This window comes from Bufo bufo, chromosome 1, assembly GCF_905171765.1.
Source record: "Bufo bufo chromosome 1, aBufBuf1.1, whole genome shotgun sequence".
Lineage (NCBI taxonomy): Eukaryota > Metazoa > Chordata > Amphibia > Anura > Bufonidae > Bufo > Bufo bufo.
Genome location: NC_053389.1, coordinates 10,262,039 through 10,287,500, shown reverse-complemented (window position 1 = coordinate 10,287,500; position 25,462 = coordinate 10,262,039). Strand labels below are relative to the sequence as shown.

The window sequence follows — 25,462 nt, the reverse complement described above, 5'->3', positions numbered from 1 at the left end:
CAGCTCTGGAAGAGAGAAAAATGAAAACAGTGTGGTAAAGTAAAGGGAAAAAATGTAAGGGTTTAGTAAAACATTATAAAAACTATATACATTTATTATCGCAGTAATCGCCCTCATCTGCACAATAGTATGTCATGTCATTTGTAGTAAAGAGTTAAGGCTCGAAAAACAAACAACTGTCGGAATTGCATTTTTTTTCCAGTTTCATCCCACAAGTAATAGGGTCCATAGTCCATAGTCTCACTGCTCTTACCGTAAAGAGTCCATAGTCTCACTGCTCTTACAGTACAGAGTCATTGGTCTCACTGCTCTTACCGTAAAGAATCCATAGTTTTATTGCTCTCACAGTAAAGAATCCATAGTCTCACTGATCTTACATTAAAGAGTCCATAGTCTCACTGCTCTTACAGTAAAGAGTCCATAGTCTCACTGCTCTTACAGTAAAGAGTCCATAGTCTCACTGCTCTTACAGTATAGAGTCCATAGTCTCACTGCTCTTACAGTATAGAGTCCATAGTCTCACTGCTCTTACCGTAAAGAGTCCATAGTCTCACTGCTCTTACAGTAAAGAGTCCATAGTCTCACTGCTCTTACAGTAAAGAGTCCATAGTCTCACTGCTCTTACAGTATAGAGTCCATAGTCTCACTGCTCTTACAGTAATGAGTCCACTGTCTCACTGCTCTTACAGTAAAGAGTCCATAGTCTTACTGCTCTTACAGTACAGAGTCCATAGTCTCACTGCTCTTACAGTAAATAGTCCATAGTCTCACTGCTCTTACAGTAAAGAGTCCATAGTCTTATTGCTCTTACAGTAAAGAATTCATAGTCTCACTGCTCTTACAGTAAAGGTCCATAGTCTCACTGCTCTTAAAGTAAAGAATCCATAGTTTTATTGCTCTTACAGTAAAGAATCCATAGTCTTATTGCTCTTACAGTAAAGAATCCATAGTCTCACTGCTCTTACAGTAAAGAGTCCATAGTCTCACTGCTCTTACAGTAAAGAGTCCATAGTCTCACTGCTCTTACAGTAAAGAGTCCATAGTCTCACTGCTCTTACAGTAATGAGTCCACTGTCTCACTGCTCTTACAGTAAAGAGTCCATAGTCTTACTGCTCTTACAGTACAGAGTCCATAGTCTCACTGCTCTTACAGTAAATAGTCCATAGTCTCACTGCTCTTACAGTAAAGAGTCCATAGTCTTATTGCTCTTACAGTAAAGAATTCATAGTCTCACTGCTCTTACAGTAAAGGTCCATAGTCTCACTGCTCTTAAAGTAAAGAATCCATAGTTTTATTGCTCTTACAGTAAAGAATCCATAGTCTTATTGCTCTTACAGTAAAGAATCCATAGTCTCACTGCTCTTACAGTAAAGAGTCCATAGTCTCACTGCTCTTACAGTAAAGAGTCCATAGTCTCACTGCTCTTACAGTAAAGAGTCCATAGTCTCACTGCTCTTACAGTAAAGGTCCATAGTCTCACTGCTATTACAGTAAAGAATCCATAGTCTTATTGCTCTTACAGTAAAGAATCTATAGTCTTACTGTTCTTACAGTAAAAAATCCATAGTCTCACTACTCTTACAGTAAAGAATCCATAGTCTCACTGCTCTTACAGTAAAGAGTCCATAGTCTCACTGCTCTTACAGTAAAGGTCCATAGTCTCATTGCTCTTACAGTAAAGAATCCATAGTCTTATTGCTCTTACAGTAAAGAATCCATAGTCTCACTGCTCTTACAGTAAAAAGTCCATTGTCTCACTGCTCTTACAGTAAAGAGTCCATAGTCTCAATGATCTTACAGTAAAGAGTCCATAGTCTCACTGCTCTTACTGTAAAGAATCCATAGTCTCACTGCTCTTACAGTAAAGAATCCATAGTCTCACTGATCTTACAGTAAAGAATCCTATAGTCTCACTGCTCTTACAGTAAAGAGTGTATAGTCTCACTGCTCTTTTAGTATAGAGTCCCATAGTCTCACTGCTCTTACAGTAAAGAGTGCATAGTCTCACTGCTCTCACAGTAAATAGTCCATAGTCTCACTGCTCTTACCGCAAAGAATCCCAGTCTCACCGCTCTTACAGTAAAGAGTCCATAGTCTCACTGCTCTTACAGAGAAAATTCATAGTCTCACTGCTCTTACAGTATAGTCTATAGTCTCACTGCTCTTACAGTAAAGAGTCCATAGTCTCACTGCTCTTACAGTAAAGAATTCATAGTCTCACTGATCTTACAGTAAAGAGTCCATAGTCTCACTGCTCTTACAGTAAAGAATCCTATAGTCTCACTGCTCTTACAGTAAAGAGTCCATAGTCTCACTGCTCTTACAGTAAATAGTCCATAGTCTCACTGCTCTTACCGCAAATTATCCCAGTCTCACTGCTCTTACAGTAAAGAATCCCCAGTCTTACTTCTCTTACAGTAGAGTCTATAGTCTCACTGCTCTTACAGTAAAGAGCTAAGGTGAGGTGGCTCCACCGTCTGACGTAATGGTAGCGGTGTTCTTGCTGTGCTTCACCCAAGCGTATGTGTAAGTATATAAATAAAGGTAGCAGGAACCTGTTATCTTTATTTATTTTCTTACAGTAAAGAGTCTATAGTCTGACTGCTCTTACAGTAAATAATTAATAGTCTCACTGCTCTTACAGTATATAGTCCCATAGTCTCACTGCTCTTACAGTAAAGAGTCCATAGTCTCACTGCTCTTACAGTATAGAGTCCATAGTCTCACTGCTCTTACAGTAAAGAGCCCATAGTCTCACTGCTCTTACAGTAAATAGTCCATAGTCTCACTGCTCTTACAGTAAAGAATTCATAGTCTCCCTGATCTTACAGTAAAGAGTCCATAGTCTCACTGCTCTTACAGTAAAGAATTCATAGTCTCACTGATCTTACAGTAATGAGTACATAGTCTTACTGCTCTTACAGTAAAGAGTCCATAGGCTCACTGCTCTTACAGTGAAGAATTCATAGTCTCACTGATCTTACAGTAAATAGTCCATAGTCTCACAGCTCTTACAGTAAAGAGTCCATAGTCTCACTGCTCTTACAGTAAAGAATTCATAGTCTCACTGATCTTACAGTAAAGAGTCCATAGTCTCACTGCTCTTACAGTAAAGAGTCCATAGTCTCACTGCTCTTACAGTAAAGAGTCTATAGTCTCACTGCTCTTACAGTAAAGAGTCCATAGTCTCACTGCACTATAGTAAAGGTCCATAGTCTGACTGCTCTTACAGTAAAGAATCCATAGTCTTATTGCTCTTACAGTAAAGAATCCATAGACTCACTGCTCTTACAGTAAAGAGTCCATAGTCTCACTGCTCTTACAGTAAAGAGTCCATAGTCTCACTGCTCTTACAGTAAAGGTCCATAGTCTCACTGCTCTTACAGTAAAGAATCCATAGTCTTATTGCTCTTACAGTAAAGAATCCATAGTCTCACTGATCTTACAGTAAAGAGTTCATAGTCTCACTGCTCTTACCGTAAAGAGTCCATAGTCTCACTGCTCTTACAGTACAGAGTCCATAGTCTCACTGCTCTTACCGTAAAGAATCCATAGTTTTATTGCTCTTACAGTAAAGAATCCATAGTCTTACTGTTCTTACATTAAGGAGTCCATAGTCTCACTGCTCTTACAGTAAAGAGTCCATAGTCTCACTGCTCTTACAGTAAAGAGTCCATAGTCTCACTGCTCTTACAGTATAGAGTCCATAGTCTCTCTGCTCTTACAGTAAAGAGTCCATAGTCTCACTGCTCTTACAGTATAGAGTCCATAGTCTCACTGCTCTTACAGTAAAGAGTCCATAGTCTTATTGCTCTTACAGTAAAGAATTCATAGTCTCACTGTTCTTACAGTAAAGGTCCATAGTCTCACTGCTCTTAAAGTAAAGAATCCATAATTTTATTGCTCTTACAGTAAAGAATCCATAGTCTTATTGCTCTTACAGTAAAGAATCCATAGTCTCACTGCTCTTACAGTAAAGAGTCCATAGTCTCACTGCTCTTACAGTAAAGAGTCCATAGTCTCACTGCTCTTACAGTAAAGGTCCATAGTCTCACTGCTCTTACAGTAAAGAATCCATAGTCTTATTGCTCTTACAGTAAAGAATCTATAGTCTTACTGTTCTTACAGTAAAAAATCCATAGTCTCACTACTCTTACAGTAAAGAATCCATAGTCTCACTGCTCTTACAGTAAAGACTCCATAGTCTCACTGCTCTTACAGTAAAGGTCCATAGTCTCACTGCTCTTACAGTAAAGAATCCATAGTCTTATTGCTCTTACAGTAAAGAGTCCATAGTCTCACTGCTCTTACAGTAAAGAGTCCATAGTCTCACTGCTCCTACAGTAAAGAGTCTATAGTCTCACTGCTCTTCTAGTAAAGGTCCATAGTCTCACTGCTCTTACAGTAAAGAGTCTATAGCCTCACTGCTCTTACAGTAAAGAGTCCATAGTCTCACTGCACTATAGTAAAGGTCCATAGTCTGACTGCTCTTACAGTAAAGAATCCATAGTCTTATTGCTCTTACAGTAAAGAATCCATAGTCTCACTGCTCTTACAGTAAAGAGTCCATAGTCTCACTGCTCTTACAGTAAAGAGTCCATAGTCTCACTGCTCTTACAGTAAAGGTCCATAGTCTCACTGCTCTTACAGTAAAGAATCCATAGTCTTATTGCTCTTACAGTAAAGAATCCATAGTCTCGCTGATCTTACAGTAAAGAGTTCATAGTCTCACTGCTCTTACCGTAAAGAGTCCATAGTCTCACTGCTCTTACAGTACAGAGTCCAAAGTCTCACTGCTCTTACCGTAAAGAATCCATAGTTTTATTGCTCTTACAGTAAAGAATCCATAGTCTTACTGTTCTTACAGTAAAGAGTCCATAGTCTCACTGCTCTTACAGTAAAGAGTCCATAGTCTCACTGCTCTTACAGTAAAGAGTCCATAGTCTCACTGCTCTTACAGTATAGAGACCATAGTCTCTCTGCTCTTACAGTAAAGAGTCCATAGTCTCACTGCTCTTACAGTATAGAGTCCATAGTCTCAATGCTCTTACAGTAAAGAGTCCATAGTCTTATTGCTCTTACAGTAAAGAATTCATAGTCTCACTGCTCTTACAGTAAAGGTCCATAGTCTCACTGCTCTTAAAGTAAAGAATCCATAGTTTTATTGCTCTTACAGTAAAGAATCCATAGTCTTATTGCTCTTACAGTAAAGAATCCATAGTCTCACTGCTCTTACAGTAAAGAGTCCATAGTCTCACTGCTCTTACAGTAAAGAGTCCATAGTCTCACTGCTCTTACAGTAAAGAGTCCATAGTCTCACTGCTCTTACAGTAAAGGTCCATAGTCTCACTGCTCTTACAGTAAAGAATCCATAGTCTTATTGCTCTTACAGTAAAGAATATATAGTCTTACTGTTCTTACAGTAAAAAATCCATAGTCTCACTACTCTTACAGTAAAGAATCCATAGTCTCACTGCTCTTACAGTAAAGTGTCCATAGTCTCACTGCTCTTACAGTAAAGGTCCATAGTCTCACTGCTCTCACAGTAAAGAATCCATAGTCTTATTGCTCTTACAGGAAAGAGTCCATAGTCTCACTGCTCTTACAGTAAAGAGTCCATAGTCTCACTGCTCTTACAGTAAAGAGTCTATAGTCTCACTGCTCTTCTAGTAAAGGTCCATAGTCTCACTGCTCTTACAGTAAAGAGTCTATAGCCTCACTGCTCTTACAGTAAAGAGTCCATAGTCTCACTGCACTATAGTAAAGGTCCATAGTCTGACTGCTCTTACAGTAAAGAATCCATAGTCTTATTGCTCTTACAGTAAAGAATCCATAGTCTCACTGCTCTTACAGTAAAGAGTCCATAGTCTCACTGCTCTTACAGTAAAGAGTCCATAGTCTCACTGCTCTTACAGTAAAGGTCCATAGTCTCACTGCTCTTACAGTAAAGAATCCATAGTCTTATTGCTCTTACAGTAAAGAATCCATAGTCTCACTGATCTTACAGTAAAGAGTTCATAGTCTCACTGCTCTTACCGTAAAGAGTCCATAGTCTCACTGCTCTTACAGTACAGAGTCCATAGTCTCACTGCTCTTACCGTAAAGAATCCATAGTTTTATTGCTCTTACAGTAAAGAATCCATAGTCTTACTGTTCTTACATTAAAGAGTCCATAGTCTCACTGCTCTTACAGTAAAGAGTCCATAGTCTCACTGCTCTTACAGTAAAGAGTCCATAGTCTCACTGCTCTTACAGTATAGAGACCATAGTCTCTCTGCTCTTACAGTAAAGAGTCCATAGTCTCACTGCTCTTACAGTATAGAGTCCATAGTCTCACTGCTCTTACAGTAAAGAGTCCATAGTCTTATTGCTCTTACAGTAAAGAATTCATAGTCTCACTGCTCTTACAGTAAAGGTCCATAGTCTCACTGCTCTTAAAGTAAAGAATCCATAGTTTTATTGCTCTTACAGTAAAGAATCCATAGTCTTATTGCTCTTACAGTAAAGAATCCATAGTCTCACTGATCTTACAGTAAAGAGTTCATAGTCTCACTGCTCTTACCGTAAAGAGTCCATAGTCTCACTGCTCTTACAGTACAGAGTCCATAGTCTCACTGCTCTTACCGTAAAGAATCCATAGTTTTATTGCTCTTCAAGTAAAGAATCCATAGTCTTACTGTTCTTACATTAAAGAGTCCATAGTGTCACTGATCTTACAGTAAAGAGTCCATAGTCTCACTGCTCTTACAGTAAAGAGTCCATAGTCTCACTGCTCTTACAGTATAGAGTCCATAGTCTCTCTGCTCTTACAGTAAAGAGTCCATAGTCTCACTGCTCTTACAGTATAGAGTCCATAGTCTCACTGCTCTTACAGTAAAGAGTCCATAGTCTTATTGCTCTTACAGTAAAGAATTCATAGTCTCACTGCTCTTACAGTAAAGGTCCATAGTCTCACTGCTATTAAAGTAAAGAATCCATAATTTTATTGCTCTTACAGTAAAGAATCCATAGTCTTATTGCTCTTACAGTAAAGAATCCATAGTCTCACTGCTCTTACAGTAAAGAGTCCATAGTCTCACTGCTCTTACAGTAAAGAGTCCATAGTCTCACTGCTCTTACAGTAAAGAGTCCATAGTCTCACTGCTCTTACAGTAAAGAGTCCATAGTCTCACTGCTCTTACAGTAAAGAATCCATAGTCTTATTGCTCTTACAGTAAAGAATCTATAGTCTTACTGTTCTTACAGTAAAAAATCCATAGTCTCACTACTCTTACAGTAAAGAGTCCATAGTCTCACTGCTCTTACAGTAAAGAGTCCATAGTCTCACTGCTCTTACAGTAAAGAGTCTATAGTCTCACTGCTCTTCTAGTAAAGGTCCATAGTCTCACTGCTCTTACAGTAAAGAGTCTATAGCCTCACTGCTCTTACAGTAAAGAGTCCATAGTCTCACTGCACTATAGTAAAGGTCCATAGTCTGACTGCTCTTACAGTAAAGAATCCATAGTCTTATTGCTCTTACAGTAAAGAATCCATAGTCTCACTGCTCTTACAGTAAAGAGTCCATAGTCTCACTGCTCTTACAGTAAAGAGTCCATAGTCTCACTGCTCTTACAGTAAAGGTCCATAGTCTCACTGCTCTTACAGTAAAGAATCCATAGTCTTATTGCTCTTACAGTAAAGAATCCATAGTCTCACTGATCTTACAGTAAAGAGTTCATAGTCTCACTGCTCTTAGCGTAAAGAGTCCATCGTCTCACTGCTCTTACAGTACAGAGTCCATAGTCTCACTGCTCTTACCGTAAAGAATCCATAGTTTTATTGCTCTTACAGTAAAGAATCCATAGTCTTACTGTTCTTACATTAAAGAGTCCATAGTCTCACTGCTCTTACAGTAAAGAGTCCATAGTCTCACTGCTCTTACAGTAAAGAGTCCATAGTCTCACTGCTCTTACAGTATAGAGTCCATAGTCTCTCTGCTCTTACAGTAAAGAGTCCATAGTCTCACTGCTCTTACAGTATAGAGTCCATAGTCTCACTGCTCTTACAGTAAAGAGTCCATAGTCTTATTGCTCTTACAGTAAAGAATTCATAGTCTCACTGCTCTTACAGTAAAGGTCCATAGTCTCACTGCTCTTAAAGTAAAGAATCCATAATTTTATTGCTCTTACAGTAAAGAATCCATAGTCTTATTGCTCTTACAGTAAAGAATCCATAGTCTCACTGCTCTTACAGTAAAGAGTCCATAGTCTCACTGCTCTTACAGTAAAGAGTCCATAGTCTCACTGCTCTTACAGTAAAGAGTCCATAGTCTCACTGCTCTTACAGTAAAGAATCCATAGTCTTATTGCTCTTACAGTAAAGAATCTATAGTCTTACTGTTCTTACAGTAAAAAATCCATAGTCTCACTACTCTTACAGTAAAGAATCCATAGTCTCACTGCTCTTACAGTAAAGACTCCATAGTCTCACTGCTCTTACAGTAAAGGTCCATAGTCTCACTGCTCTTACAGTAAAGAATCCATAGTCTTATTGCTCTTACAGTAAAGAGTCCATAGTCTCACTGCTCTTACAGTAAAGAGTCCATAGTCTCACTGCTCTTACAGTAAAGAGTCTATAGTCTCATTGCTCTTCTAGTAAAGGTCCATAGTCTCACTGCTCTTACAGTAAAGAGTCTATAGCCTCACTGCTCTTACAGTAAAGAGTCCATAGTCTCACTGCACTATAGTAAAGGTCCATAGTCTGACTGCTCTTACAGTAAAGAATCCATAGTCTTATTGCTCTTACAGTAAAGAATCCATAGTCTCACTGCTCTTACAGTAAAGAGTCCATAGTCTCACTGCTCTTACAGTAAAGAGTCCATAGTCTCACTGCTCTTACAGTAAAGGTCCATAGTCTCACTGCTCTTACAGTAAAGAATCCATAGTCTTATTGCTCTTACAGTAAAGAATCCATAGTCTCACTGATCTTACAGTAAAGAGTTCATAGTCTCACTGCTCTTACCGTAAAGAGTCCATAGTCTCACTGCTCTTACAGTACAGAGTCCATAGTCTCACTGCTCTTACAGTAAAGAATCCATAGTTTTATTGCTCTTACAGTAAAGAATCCATAGTCTTACTGTTCTTACATTAAAGAGTCCATAGTCTCACTGCTCTTACAGTAAAGAGTCCATAGTCTCACTGCTCTTACAGTAAAGAGTCCATAGTCTCACTGCTCTTACAGTATAGAGACCATAGTCTCTCTGCTCTTACAGTAAAGAGTCCATAGTCTCACTGCTCTTACAGTATAGAGTCCATAGTCTCACTGCTCTTACAGTAAAGAGTCCATAGTCTTATTGCTCTTACAGTAAAGAATTCATAGTCTCACTGCTCTTACAGTAAAGGTCCATAGTCTCACTGCTCTTAAAGTAAAGAATCCATAGTTTTATTGCTCTTACAGTAAAGAATCCATAGTCTTATTGCTCTTACAGTAAAGAATCCATAGTCTCACTGCTCTTACAGTAAAGAGTCCATAGTCTCACTGCTCTTACAGTAAAGAGTCCATAGTCTCACTGCTCTTACAGTAAAGGTCCATAGTCTCACTGCTCTTACAGTAAAGAATCCATAGTCTTATTGCTCTTACAGTAAAGAATCTATAGTCTTACTGTTCTTACAGTAAAAAATCCATAGTCTCACTACTCTTACAGTAAAGAATCCATAGTCTCACTGCTCTTACAGTAAAGAGTCCATAGTCTCACTGCTCTTACAGTAAAGGTCCATAGTCTCACTGCTCTTACAGTAAAGAATCCATAGTCTTATTGCTCTTACAGTAAAGAATCCATAGTCTCACTGCTCTTAAAGTAAAGAGTCCATAGTCTCACTGCTCTTACAGTAAAGAGTCCATAGTCTCACTGCTCTTACAGTATAGAGACCATAGTCTCTCTGCTCTTACAGTAAAGAGTCCATAGTCTCACTGCTCTTACAGTATAGAGTCCATAGTCTCACTGCTCTTACAGTAAAGAGTCCATAGTCTTATTGCTCTTACAGTAAAGAATTCATAGTCTCACTGCTCTTACAGTAAAGGTCCATAGTCTCACTGCTCTTAAAGTAAAGAATCCATAGTTTTATTGCTCTTACAGTAAAGAATCCATAGTCTTATTGCTCTTACAGTAAAGAATCCATAGTCTCACTGATCTTACAGTAAAGAGTTCATAGTCTCACTGCTCTTACCGTAAAGAGTCCATAGTCTCACTGCTCTTACAGTACAGAGTCCATAGTCTCACTGCTCTTACCGTAAAGAATCCATAGTTTTATTGCTCTTCAAGTAAAGAATCCATAGTCTTACTGTTCTTACATTAAAGAGTCCATAGTCTCACTGCTCTTACGGTAAAGAGTCCATAGTCTCACTGCTCTTACAGTAAAGAGTCCATAGTCTCACTGCTCTTACAGTATAGAGTCCATAGTCTCTCTGCTCTTACAGTAAAGAGTCCATAGTCTCACTGCTCTTACAGTATAGAGTCCATAGTCTCACTGCTCTTACAGTAAAGAGTCCATAGTCTTATTGCTCTTACAGTAAAGAATTCATAGTCTCACTGCTCTTACAGTAAAGGTCCATAGTCTCACTGCTCTTAAAGTAAAGAATCCATAATTTTATTGCTCTTACAGTAAAGAATCCATAGTCTTATTGCTCTTACAGTAAAGAATCCATAGTCTCACTGCTCTTACAGTAAAGAGTCCATAGTCTCACTGCTCTTACAGTAAAGAGTCCATAGTCTCACTGCTCTTACAGTAAAGAGTCCATAGTCTCACTGCTCTTACAGTAAAGAATCCATAGTCTTATTGCTCTTACAGTAAAGAATCTATAGTCTTACTGTTCTTACAGTAAAAAATCCATAGTCTCACTACTCTTACAGTAAAGAGTCCATAGTCTCACTGCTCTTACAGTAAAGAGTCCATAGTCTCACTGCTCTTACAGTAAAGAGTCTATAGTCTCACTGCTCTTCTAGTAAAGGTCCATAGTCTCACTGCTCTTACAGTAAAGAGTCTATAGCCTCACTGCTCTTACAGTAAAGAGTCCATAGTCTCACTGCACTATAGTAAAGGTCCATAGTCTGACTGCTCTTACAGTAAAGAATCCATAGTCTTATTGCTCTTACAGTAAAGAATCCATAGTCTCACTGCTCTTACAGTAAAGAGTCCATAGTCTCACTGCTCTTACAGTAAAGAGTCCATAGTCTCACTGCTCTTACAGTAAAGGTCCATAGTCTCACTGCTCTTACAGTAAAGAATCCATAGTCTTATTGCTCTTACAGTAAAGAATCCATAGTCTCACTGATCTTACAGTAAAGAGTTCATAGTCTCACTGCTCTTAGCGTAAAGAGTCCATCGTCTCACTGCTCTTACAGTACAGAGTCCATAGTCTCACTGCTCTTACCGTAAAGAATCCATAGTTTTATTGCTCTTACAGTAAAGAATCCATAGTCTTACTGTTCTTACATTAAAAAGTCCATAGTCTCACTGCTCTTACAGTAAAGAGTCCATAGTCTCACTGCTCTTACAGTAAAGAGTCCATAGTCTCACTGCTCTTACAGTATAGAGTCCATAGTCTCTCTGCTCTTACAGTAAAGAGTCCATAGTCTCACTGCTCTTACAGTATAGAGTCCATAGTCTCACTGCTCTTACAGTAAAGAGTCCATAGTCTTATTGCTCTTACAGTAAAGAATTCATAGTCTCACTGCTCTTACAGTAAAGGTCCATAGTCTCACTGCTCTTAAAGTAAAGAATCCATAATTTTATTGCTCTTACAGTAAAGAATCCATAGTCTTATTGCTCTTACAGTAAAGAATCCATAGTCTCACTGCTCTTACAGTAAAGAGTCCATAGTCTCACTGCTCTTACAGTAAAGAGTCCATAGTCTCACTGCTCTTACAGTAAAGAGTCCATAGTCTCACTGCTCTTACAGTAAAGAGTCCATAGTCTCACTGCTCTTACAGTAAAGAATCCATAGTCTTATTGCTCTTACAGTAAAGAATCTATAGTCTTACTGTTCTTACAGTAAAAAATCCATAGTCTCACTACTCTTACAGTAAAGAATCCATAGTCTCACTGCTCTTACAGTAAAGACTCCATAGTCTAACTGCTCTTACAGTAAAGGTCCATAGTCTCACTGCTCTTACAGTAAAGAATCCATAGTCTTATTGCTCTTACAGTAAAGAGTCCATAGTCTCACTGCTCTTACAGTAAAGAGTCCATAGTCTCACTGCTCTTACAGTAAAGAGTCTATAGTCTCACTGCTCTTCTAGTAAAGGTCCATAGTCTCACTGCTCTTACAGTAAAGAGTCTATAGCCTCACTGCTCTTACAGTAAAGAGTCCATAGTCTCACTGCACTATAGTAAAGGTCCATAGTCTGACTGCTCTTACAGTAAAGAATCCATAGTCTTATTGCTCTTACAGTAAAGAATCCATAGTCTCACTGCTCTTACAGTAAAGAGTCCATAGTCTCACTGCTCTTACAGTAAAGAGTCCATAGTCTCACTGCTCTTACAGTAAAGGTCCATAGTCTCACTGCTCTTACAGTAAAGAATCCATAGTCTTATTGCTCTTACAGTAAAGAATCCATAGTCTCACTGATCTTACAGTAAAGAGTTCATAGTCTCACTGCTCTTACCGTAAAGAGTCCATAGTCTCACTGCTCTTACAGTACAGAGTCCATAGTCTCACTGCTCTTACCGTAAAGAATCCATAGTTTTATTGCTCTTACAGTAAAGAATCCATAGTCTTACTGTTCTTACATTAAAGAGTCCATAGTCTCACTGCTCTTACAGTAAAGAGTCCATAGTCTCACTGCTCTTACAGTAAAGAGTCCATAGTCTCACTGCTCTTACAGTATAGAGACCATAGTCTCTCTGCTCTTACAGTAAAGAGTCCATAGTCTCACTGCTCTTACAGTATAGAGTCCATAGTCTCACTGCTCTTACAGTAAAGAGTCCATAGTCTTATTGCTCTTACAGTAAAGAATTCATAGTCTCACTGCTCTTACAGTAAAGGTCCATAGTCTCACTGCTCTTAAAGTAAAGAATCCATAGTTTTATTGCTCTTACAGTAAAGAATCCATAGTCTTATTGCTCTTACAGTAAAGAATCCATAGTCTCACTGCTCTTACAGTAAAGAGTCCATAGTCTCACTGCTCTTACAGTAAAGAGTCCATAGTCTCACTGCTCTTACAGTAAAGGTCCATAGTCTCACTGCTCTTACAGTAAAGAATCCATAGTCTTATTGCTCTTACAGTAAAGAATCTATAGTCTTACTGTTCTTACAGTAAAAAATCCATAGTCTCACTACTCTTACAGTAAAGAATCCATAGTCTCACTGCTCTTACAGTAAAGAGTCCATAGTCTCACTGCTCTTACAGTAAAGGTCCATAGTCTCACTGCTCTTACAGTAAAGAATCCATAGTCTTATTGCTCTTACAGTAAAGAATCCATAGTCTCACTGCTCTTAAAGTAAAGAGTCCATAGTCTCAATGATCTTACAGTAAAGAGTCCATAGTCTCACTGCTCTTACTGTAAAGAATCCATAGTCTCACTGCTCTTACAGTAAAGAATCCTATAGTCTCACTGCTCTTACATTAAAGAGTGTATAGTCTCACTGCTCTTACAGTATAGAGTCCCATAGTCTCGCTGCTCTTACAGTAAAGAGTGCATAGTCTCACTGCTCTCACAGTAAATAGTCCATAGTCTCACTGCTCTTACCGCAAAGAATCCCAGTCTCACCGCTCTTACAGTAAAGAGTCCATAGTCTCACTGCTCTTACAGAGAAAATTCATAGTCTCACTGCTCTTACAGTATAGTCCATAGTCTCACTGCTCTTACAGTAAAGAGTCCATAGTCTCACTGCTCTTACAGTAAAGAATTCATAGTCTCACTGATCTTACAGTAAAGAGTCCATAGTCTCACTGCTCTTACAGTAAAGAATCCTATAGTCTCACTGCTCTTACAGTAAAGAGTCCATAGTCTCACTGCTCTTACAGTAAATAGTCCATAGTCTCACTGCTCTTACCGCAAATTATCCCAGTCTCACTGCTCTTACAGTAAAGAATCCCCAGTCTTACTTCTCTTACAGTAGAGTCTATAGTCTCACTGCTCTTACAGTAAAGAGCTAAGGTGAGGTGGCTCCACCGTCTGACGTAATGGTAGCGGTGTTCTTGCTGTGCTTCACCCAAGCGTATGTGTAAGTATATAAATAAAGGTAGCAGGCACCTGCTATCTTTATTTATTTTCTTACAGTAAAGAGTCTATAGTCTGACTGCTCTTACAGTAAATAATTATTAGTCTCACTGCTCTTACAGTATATAGTCCCATAGTCTCACTGCTCTTACAGTAAATAGTCCATAGTCTCACTGCTCTTACAGTAAATAGTCCATAGTCTCACTGCTCTTACAGTAAAGAATTCATAGTCTCCCTGATCTTACAGTAAAGAGTCCATAGTCTCACTGCTCTTACAGTAAAGAATTCATAGTCTCACTGATCTTACAGTAAAGAGTCCATAGTCTCACTGCTCTTACAGTAAAGAATTCATAGTCTCACTGATCTTACAGTAAAGAGTCCATAGTCTCACTGCTCTTACAGTAAAGAGTCCATAGTCTCACTGCTCTTACAGTAAAGAGTCTATAGTCTCACTGCTCTTCTAGTAAAGGTCCATAGTCTCACTGCTCTTACAGTAAAGAGTCTATAGTCTCACTGCTCTTACAGTAAAGAGTCCATAGTCTCACTGCACTATAGTAAAGGTCCATAGTCTGACTGCTCTTACAGTAAAGAATCCATAGTCTTATTGCTCTTACAGTAAAGAATCCATAGTCTCACTGCTCTTACAGTAAAGAGTCCATAGTCTCACTGCTCTTACAGTAAAGAGTCCATAGTCTCACTGCTCTTACAGTAAAGAGTCCATAGTCTTATTGCTCTTACAGTAAAGAATTCATAGTCTCACTGCTCTTACAGTAAAGAGTCCATAGTCTCACTGCTCTTACAGTATAGAGTCCATAGTCTCACTGCTCTTACAGTAAAGAGTCCATAGTCTTATTGCTCTTACAGTAAAGAATTCATAGTCTCACTGCTCTTACAGTAAAGGTCCATAGTCTCACTGCTCTTAAAGTAAAGAATCCATAGTTTTATTGCTCTTACAGTAAAGAATCCATAGTCTTATTGCTCTTACAGTAAAGAATCCATAGTCTCACTGCTCTTACAGTAAAGAGTCCATAGTCTCACTGCTCTTACAGTAAAGAGTCCATAGTCTCACTGCTCTTACAGTAAAGAGTCCATAGTCTCACTGCTCTTACAGTAAAGGTCCATAGTCTCACTGCTCTTACAGTAAAGAATCCATAGTCTTATTGCTCTTACAGTAAAGAATCTATAGTCTTACTGTTCTTACAGTAAAAAATCCATAGTCTCACTACTCTTACAGTAAAGAATCCATAGTCTCACTGCTCTTACAGTAAAGAGTCCATAGTCTCACTGCTCTTACAGTAAAGGTCCATAGTCTCACTGCTCTTACAGTAAAGAATCCATAGTCTTATTGCTCTTACAGTAAAGAATCCATAGTCTCACTGCTCTTACAGTAAAGAGTCCATAGTCTCAATGATCTTACAGTAAAGAGTCCATAGTCTCACTGCTCTTACTGTAAAGAATCCATAGTCTCACTGCTCTTACAGTAAAGAATCCTATAGTCTCACTGCTCTTACATTAAAGAGTGTATAGTCTCACTGCTCTTACAGTATAGAGTCCCATAGTCTCACTGCTCTTACAGTAAAGAGTGCATAGTCTCACTGCTCTCACAGTAAATAGTCCATAGTCTCACTGCTCTTACCGCAAAGAATCCCAGTCTCACCGCTCTTACAGTAAAGAGTCCATAGTCTCACTGCTCTTACAGAGAAAATTCATAGTCTCACTGCTCTTACAGTATAGTCTATAGTCTCACTGCTCTTACAGTAAAGAGTCCATAGTCTCACTGCTCTTACAGTAAAGAATTCATAGTCTCACTGATCTTACAGTAAAGAGTCCATAGTCTCACTGCTCTTACAGTAAAGAATCCTATAGTCTCACTGCTCTTACAGTAAAGAGTCCATAGTCTCACTGCTCTTACAGTAAATAGTCCATAGTCTCACTGCTCTTACCGCAAATTATCCCAGTCTCACTGCTCTTACAGTAAAGAATCCCCAGTCTTACTTCTCTTACAGTAGAGTCTATAGTCTCACTGCTCTTACAGTAAAGAGCTAAGGTGAGGTGGCTCCACCGTCTGACGTAATGGTAGCGGTGTTCTTGCTGTGCTTCACCCAAGCGTATGTGTAAGTATATAAATAAAGGTAGCAGGCACCTGTTATCTTTATTTATTTTCTTACAGTAAAGAGTCTATAGTCTGACTGCTCTTAAAGTAAATAATTATTAGTCTCACTGCTCTTACAGTATATAGTCCCATAGTCTCACTGCTCTTACAGTAAATAGTCCATAGTCTCACTGCTCTTACAGTAAATAGTCCATAGTCTCACTGCTCTTACAGTAAAGAATTCATAGTCTCCCTGATCTTACAGTAAAGAGTCCATAGTCTCACTGCTCTTACAGTAAAGAATTCATAGTCTCACTGATCTTACAGTAAAGAGTCCATAGTCTCACTGCTCTTACAGTGAAGAATTCATAGTCTCACTGCTCTTACAGTAATGAGTACATAGTCTTACTGCTCTTACAGTAAAGAGTCCATAGTCTCACTGCTCTTACAGTGAAGAATTCATAGTCTCACTGATCTTTCAGTAAATAGTCCATAGTCTCACTGCTCTTACAGTAAAGAGTCCATAGTCTCACTGCTCTTACAGTAAAGAATTCATAGTCTCACTGATCTTACAGTAAAGAGTCCATAGTCTCACTGCTCTTACAGTAAAGAGTCCATAGTCTCACTGCTCTTACAGTAAAGAGTCTATAGTCTCACTGCTCTTCTAGTAAAGGTCCATAGTCTCACTGCTCTTACAGTAAAGAGTCTATAGTCTCACTGCTCTTACAGTAAAGAGTCCATAGTCTCACTGCACTATAGTAAAGGTCCATAGTCTGACTGCTCTTACAGTAAAGAATCCATAGTCTTATTGCTCTTACAGTAAAGAATCCATAGTCTCACTGCTCTTACAGTAAAGAGTCCATAGTCTCACTGCTCTTACAGTAAAGAGTCCATAGTCTCACTGCTCTTACAGTAAAGGTCCATAGTCTCACTGCTCTTACAGTAAAGAATACATAGTCTTATTGCTCTTACAGTAAAGAATCCATAGTCTCACTGCTCTTACAGTAAAGAGTCCATAGTTTCACTGCTCTTACAGTAAAGAATCCATAGTCTCACTGCTCTTACAGTAAAGAGTCCAAAGTCTCACTGCTCTTACAGTAAAGAGTCCATAGTCTCAATGATCTTACAGTATAGAGTCCCATAGTCTCACTGCTCTTACAGTAAAGAGTGCATAGTCTCACTGCTCTCACAGTAAATAGTCCATAGTCTCACTGCTCTTACAGTATAGAGTCCATAGTCCCACTGCTCTTACCGCAAAGAATCCCAGTCTCACCGCTCTTACAGTAAAGAGTCCATAGTCTCACTGCTCTTACAGTAAAGAATTCATAATCTCACTGATCTTACAGTAAAGAGTCCATAGTCTCACTGCTCTTACAGTGAAGAATTCATAGTCTCACTGCCCTTACAGTATAGAGTCCATAGTCTTACTGCTCTTACAGTAAAGAGTCCATAGTCTCACTGCTCTTACAGTGAATAATTCATAGTCTCACTGATCTTACAGTAAATAGTCCATAGTCTCACTGCTCTTATAGTAAAGTGTCCATAGTCTCACTGCTCTTACAGTAAAGAGTCCATAGTCTCACTACTCTTACAGTAAAGAGTCCATAGTCTCACTGCTCTTACAGTATAGAGTCCATAGTCTCACTGCTCTTACAGTAAAGAGTCCATAGCCTCACTGCTCTTACAGTAAAGAGTCCATAGTCTCACTGCTCTTACAGTAAAGAGTCCATAGTCTCACTGCTCTTACAGTGAAGAATGAATTCATAGTCTCACTGCTCTTACAGTAAAGAGTCCATAGTCTCACTGCTCTTACAGTAAAGACTCCATAGTCTCACTGCTCTTACAGTAAAGAGTCCACAGTCTCACTGCTCTTACAGTAAAGAGTCTATAGTCTCACTGCTCTTACAGTAAAGAGTCCAGAGTCTTACTGCTCTTACAGTATAGAGTCCATAGTCTCACTGCTCTTACAGTAAAGAGTCCATAGTCTCACTGCTCTTACAGTATAGAGTCCATAGTCTCACTGCTCTTACAGAAAAGAGTCCATAGTCTCACTGCTCTTACAGTAAAGAGTCCATAGTCTCACTGCTCTTACAGTAAAGAGTCCATAGTCTCACTGCTCTTACAGTAATGACTCCATAGTCTCACTGCTCTTACAGTAAAGAGTCCACAGTCTCACTGCTCTTACCGTAAAGAGTCCATAGTCTCACTGCTCTTACAGTATAGAGTCCATAGTCTCACCGCTCTTACAGTAAAGAGTCCATAGTCTCACTGCTCTTACAGTACAGACTCCATAGTCTCACTGCTCTTACAGTAAATAGTCCATAGTCTCACTGCTCTTACAGTAAAGAGTCCATAGTCTCAGTGCTCTTACAGTATAGAGCCCATAGTCTCACTGCTCTTACAGTAAAGAGTCCATAGTCTCACTGCTCTTACAGTAAAGAGTCCATAGTCTCACTGCTCTTACAGTAAAGAGTCCATAGTCTCACTGCTCTTACAGTATAGAATCCATAGTCTCACTGCTCTTACAGTAAAGAGTCCATAGTCTCACTGCTCTTACAGTAAAGAGTCCATAGTCTCACTACTCTTACAGTAAAGAGTCTATAGTCTCACTGCTCTTACAGTAAAGAGTCCATAGTCTCACTGCTCTTACAGTAAAGAGTCCATAGTCTCACTGCTCTTACAGTATAGAGTCTATAGTCTCACTGCTCTTACAGTAAAGAGTCTATAGTCTCACTGCTCTTACAGTACAGAGTCCATAGTCTCACTGCTCTTACAGTAAAGAGTCCATAGTCTCACTGCTCTTACAGTAAAGAGTCCATAGTCTCACTGCTCTTACAGTAAAGAGTCCATAGTCTCACTGCTCTTACAGTAAAGAGTCCATAGTCTCACTGCTCTTACAGTATAGAGTCCATAGTCTCACTGCTCTTACAGTAAAGAGTCCATAGTCTCACTGCTCTTACAGTATAGAGTCCACAGTCTCACTGCTCTTACAGTAAAGAGTCCATAGTCTCACTGCTCTTACAGTAAAGAGTCCATAGTCTCACTGCTCTTACAGTAAAGAATCCTCTTCTATGTCTGTGTAGAAACCTTCTTTCCTCCAGATGCAGAGGATGTCCCCTCATCACAGTCACAGTCCTGGGGATAAATCTAAATCAAATTCATTAAAATGTATTTTTTTACTGTACGATCCTTCATTTTTACTACAATACTATAATTGTTTTACTAATATGAAGTTTCTTTATCTGTTACTTATCTATAGAATTTGATTCCATTTTCAGGTGCTTTTCAAAAATGCAAATTTCAACATGGAAAAATCAAAATCAAACCATCAGATACACTATGTTTGCCGGATGAGGACGTTTGCCTATCAGAGCACATGCAGGTGGCGGATGCTGGTAAATACTATTGGCTTTTATGTAGAGATGTGCGAACCCGCCAAGATTTACTTTGGTTCCGATTCGCTAAGTTCGGTTCAAACCAGAATCGATTCGAGCTGAATCTCATTGGCTCCAATTGGGATATAACAACTTCTAGTCTCCTAGGATTCAGAATTTTTAAGAAAACTTGTTATCTCTTTTTGCCGATTTTTTATGAATTTTTGCTTTTTCCCTTGCTCCTCCATCAGCTCTGTATCACACCGCACCGACACATATCTCTGCTTTTTTAAATTCCGAAGCTTCCCGAAATTGTCCCTTATCGGAGGCAGATGATGTTTAAACACACACAGTGTTATGGGGGAAAAAATGTGGATTGTTGGGACCAAGCGTCCAAAAAGATGTCTTGTCAGGGTCAGAATCCTGCCCGTACGACTCGCACAAGTGTTAATTTTCAGAAGAAAAAGTGACTCATTGTGAATTAGCCTCTACAAATTCTCAACAGTGCAGTGTGGATGTGGTAGTAGTAGTGGTGGCGGTAGTACTGGCAGATGCATAGCATTAATAGTGGTGACAGTACGGGATTAGCAACGAGAAGTAGCAGCTGAGGTGGTGTCAGTAGCAGCAGCCATACGGTACATGTTGGCAGACAGCAGCATTACAGAGGCACTGACAGCAGAACCCTTATGGAACATGATAGTAGGCAGGCAGCATCAGTGGCGTCATGGAGGAGGCAGCAGCAGCCATACAGAGCATGATGGTAGGCAGGTAGTAAAATGGTAGGGAGGCAGGCAGACAGCAACAGTTGCAAGATTGGGCACTGTCAGCAAGGCCAGATCTACTCAGTCACATCTGCAGGAGTGTGAAAATCCTCCAGAATCCAGGCTTTGTTCCTTTTTAACAAAAGTGATGTTTTAGACACTGGCGGAGGACAACTTGGTCTGTCTGGGTGTCACTACGCCCCCCCCGGACGGAGCTGAAAACCCTCTCCGAGATGACACTGGAGGCTGCACAAAAAAGAAGAAAGAGAGCGTGCTGTGTCAGTTCGGGCCACTGTTCCAGTCTACCTGCCCAAAAATGCATGGGGTCCGGGAACAGGGTCAGAGTTTAAGTAGGCCAGAACCTAGGTGCTCGAACATGAGGTCCTGGTTTGCTGATTTGCATCAAACAAAAAAAAAATTGCTCTATCATGTTGAAGAGACTGATTTGGCTGCGTCTGTGGCTTCTGCTGCTTGTGGCGGTGGAAGGGGGGTGACTGTGCGGAGAGCGGAGAGGGGCCTCCCTTTCAGACATGCTGGTAGGCAGCCATCTGCTCGCCAAAACCTGAGGTAAGCTGCGTACGCAGTGTTTCCTTGTAATCTAATTTAGCCTAACTGTCATGTTTCGGTGTGGGAGGGAAACCACCTGTCGTGGGAACGTCCGTGACACTAACTTTCAGAGGGAGGCAAACACTCCCCCATTTTGCTTTGATAGTGAGGGTCTAGAAGCATGGCTATCCAGTGATCATCAGACTGCTTGATGTTGATGATACGCCAGTCATGGTAGCAAGCAAGTGGGCATACAGCTTGCCAATCTGGCCATCGTGAATAATGAGATCATTCATGCCACAGATGTCCCTGCTGGCAAACTTTGTGGCTTCTTGAAAGGGCTTCAGCACCTAACAGGCATCTCAGATGAGCTACCAATGCCTGACCTCGAAAAAACACATGCTCCCTGCTGCTGAGGCCGTCTGATGCATGACAAAATCCTTTATGGCTTTCCGCTGCTCGTACAGATGCTCGAGCACGTGTAATTCTGGAACTTGACTAGGATGATGACGTGCACCATGCAGGGAGCATGTGTTATTTCACCCCAGGTCAGTGCGGCCAGGATGTTTCATCCATTGTCGCTGACCACCTTGCCCAGTTTGGGTGACAGCCAGGGAATGTTTGTTGCTTGATGTACTTCAGCAACTGCTCGCCCCTGTGTGGCTTCTCTCGCCCAGGCTGATCAGTTCCAAAATGGCGTGGTAACACTTGACTTGACACATGAGATATGAAGGAGCAGTAGTGTGAGGGATGCTGTTCCCTACTGCTGTTGGGGACGAGAGCGTGTCCATGGAGGAGCAGGCGAAGGAGGCGGATAAGTGTCTGATGTGGGAGCCAGAAATAATGCCAGTTAGGCAGTGGTGTACATAGAGAAGTAAGGGCCCCATAGCAAGGATCAAACCAGGCCCCCACACAGGACAGAAGGGTTTCTGCCTAAACCCCTTTCAATGACCCTTGGGCCATTATTTCACTGCCTCATTTGCTAAAAGTTGTTCATTTAGAGGGTAGAGTCCTGACCAAGTTTTCACCTCCTGTAGAAGAGGAGATAATCCCAATTAAGACTGGGCCCCCTCTTGCCTTGGGCTCCATAGCAGTGCCATGGTCTGCTGCTATGGTAGTTATGCCCCTGCGGTTAGGTATCTTCCAGCGAGGCTGAGTGTATGCCATCAGCTCCCTAAAGGCAGCAAAATCTACTAAATGGTATGGCAGCGACTGCACCGTCAACAACTGGGCCAGGTGGGAATTAATCTTGCGCATCAGCGGGTTCCTGGGCATGTAGAGTTGTTTTCTGGCCATGCATTCAATCCTGTCCAGCACACAATCATCTTCGGATTCCTCACCTTCCCTGTCGCTTCTATCAGACTGAGGGATATCATGGTGGCTTCTTTGGCTCCCCTTACCCAGACTGCCACTGTTGCTGCCCACAATGCCAATACCGTGGGTCAGAATATGGCAACGAAAAGGAAAAAAAAATTATTTATTTTTTCAATATTAAAACGCAAGAAAACAATACAAATTTGAAATTGTCATTATCGTACTGACCTAGAGATATAAAGTAACAGGTCATTTTTACTGCATAGAGAACGTTGTAAAAATAAAACCCATAAAACTGTGGCAGAATTGCATTTTTTTAATTTTTTTTTCAATTCCACCCCATTTAGAATTTTTTCTTGTTCCCCGTATAGCTTATCCAGCAAAAAACAAACCCTTATACTGCTATGCGAATGGAAAAATAAAAAAATTGTGGGAAGGTGGGGATTGAAAAACAAAAACGCAGGGTCCTCTAAGGGTTTAAGGGGTTGTCCCTCAGACTCCCCTTCCCCCTTAGTGTCACAGTGGTAATCATAATTACCTGATCCCTGCTGCTGGGTTTCAGCTCTATCTCTGCCCCGCCGGCTCTGCATCTCCTAAGTCTACCTTCATTAACATCCAGTCTAAAGCAGGTCACATGACCACTGCAGCCAATGACTGGCCACAGCAGTGTCACCCCATGGCATGGCCCAGTGCTTTCAGTATCAAAAAATATATATCCCATATAACAAATGTATAAGTGAAGATCCGCCCCTGAGGAGCCACTAATATTTAAATTACCTCTCTGACAAGACGTTATTGTCTGATTTCTGTGAAATAAAGCTTGTAATCACGTGTACCTGTTCTCTGACTCAGGTGGAGTTATAGTAGAAGAACATCTTCAAAGGTGTGGAAGGACGGGGCAGTGTGATTTATTCATCGTGGTCAGTCACCCCAATAAAGCAATAATTATGAAAACAACTTGCTGTCAAACACAATATTGTACTCCGCAGACATCTAATGGTACGTAGAATCCACACACGGGATGATCTAAAGCATTCTTATATTGTTATAGTAGGCACTGTGCCAGGTCTATGTATGGTGGAGAATATACAGCGTTATACCAAATAATAATTGCTTTAAAATGAATTAACTGAGCCTAATAAAATAACACTGTTACTGCACTCACACTGATCGCCAGTAATCGGAATATCCCTGGTGCCAGCCTTTTACTTTCTGATTCAGAATATACCTTACTCATCCTTTACTGATCCTGAGTTACGTCCTGTATTATACTCCAGAGCTGCACTCACTATTCTGCTGGTGAAGTCACTGTGCACATACATTACTTATCCTGTACTGATCCTGAGTTACGTCCTGTATTATACTCCAGAGCTGCACTCACTATTCTGCTGGTGAAGTCACTGTGCACATACATTACTTATCCTGTACTGATCCTGAGTTACGTCCTGTATTATACTCCAGAGCTGCACTCACTATTCTGCTGGTGCAGTCACTGTGTACATACATTACTCATCCTGTACTGATCCTGAGTTACGTCCTGTATTATACTCCAGAGCTGCACTCACTGTTCTGCTGGTGCAGTCACTGTGTACATACATTACTTATCCTGTACTGATCCTGAGTTACATCCTGTATTATACTCCAGAGCTGCACTCATCATTCTGCTGGTGCAGTCACTGTGTACATACATTACTTATCCTGTACTGATCCTGAGTTACATCCTGTATTATACTCCAGAGCTGCACTCACTATTCTGCTGGTGGAGTCACTGTGTACATACATTACTTATCCTGTACTGATCCTGAGTTACATCCTGTATTATACTCCAGAGCTGTACTCACTATTCTGCTGATGCAGTCACTGTGTACATACATTACTTATCCTGTACTGAACCTGAGTTACATCCTGTATTATACTCCAGAGCTGCACTCACTATTCTGCTGGTGCAGTCACTGTGTACATACATTACTTATCCTGTACTGATCCTGAGTTACATCCTGTATTATACTCCAGAGCTGCACTCACTATTCTGCTGGTGCAGTCACTGTGTACATACATTACTTATCCTGTACTGATCCTGAGTTACATCCTGTATTATACTCCAGAGCTGCACTCACTGTTCTGCTGGTGCAGTCACTGTGTACATACATTACTTATCCTGTACTGATCCTGAGTTACATCTGTATTATACTCCAGAGCTGCACTCACTATTCTGCTGGTGCAGTCACTGTGTACATACATTACTTATCCTGTACTGATCCTGAGTTACATCCTGTATTATACTCCAGAGCTGCACTCACTATTCTGCTGGTGCAGTCACTGTGTACATACATTATTTATCCTGTACTGATCCTGAGTTACATCCGGTATTATACTCCAGAGCTGCACTCACTATTCTGCTGGTGCAGTCACTGTATACATACATTACTTATCCTGTACTGATCCTTAGTTACATCCTGTATTATACTCCAGAGCTGCACTCACTATTCTGCTGGTGCAGTCACTGTGTACATACATTACTTATCCTGTACTGATCCTGAGTTACATCCTGTATTATACTCCAGAGCTGCACTCACTGTTCTGCTGGTGCAGTCACTGTGTACATACATTACTTATCCTGTACTGATCCTGAGTTACATCCGGTATTATACTCCAGAGCTGCACTCACTATTCTGCTGGTGCAGTCACTGTATACATACATTACTTATCCTGTACTGATCCTTAGTTACATTCTGTATTATACTCCAGAGCTGCACTCACTATTCTGCTGGTGCAGTCACTGTGTACATACATTACTTATCCTGTACTGATCCCGAGTTACATCCTGTATTATACTCCAGAGCTGCACTCACTATTCTGCTGGTGAAGTCACTGTGTACATACATTACTTATCCTGTACTGATCCTGAGTTACATCCTGTATTATACTCCAGAGCTGCACTCACTATTCTGCTGGTGAAGTCACTGTGTACATACATTACTTATCCTGTACTGATCCTGAGTTACATCCTGTATTATACTCCAGAGCTGCACTCACTATTCTGCTGGTGCAGTCACTGTGTACATACATTACTTATCCTGTACTGATCCTGAGTTACATCCTGTATTATACTCCAGAGCTGCACTTGCAGCACGCCAGACCTGCAGGGTATAGCGAAGTGAGATCACGGTTAT

At 40.4% G+C, this 25,462-nt stretch overlaps 1 protein-coding gene across 1 annotated transcript in view; it reads left to right on the top strand.

Moving 5' to 3' along the window:
- LOC120987315 (phospholipase A2 inhibitor and Ly6/PLAUR domain-containing protein-like) overlaps window positions 1-25,462 on the top strand; it is a 69,571-nt gene that overhangs the window by 768 nt on the left and 43,341 nt on the right. The window contains exons 2-3 of the mRNA XM_040415884.1: window positions 19,573-19,689; window positions 23,142-23,288. Coding sequence (XP_040271818.1) covers window positions 19,671-19,689; window positions 23,142-23,288 — 166 coding nt within the window. The 5' untranslated portion in view covers window positions 19,573-19,670. The remainder of the gene's footprint in view (window positions 1-19,572; window positions 19,690-23,141; window positions 23,289-25,462) is intronic.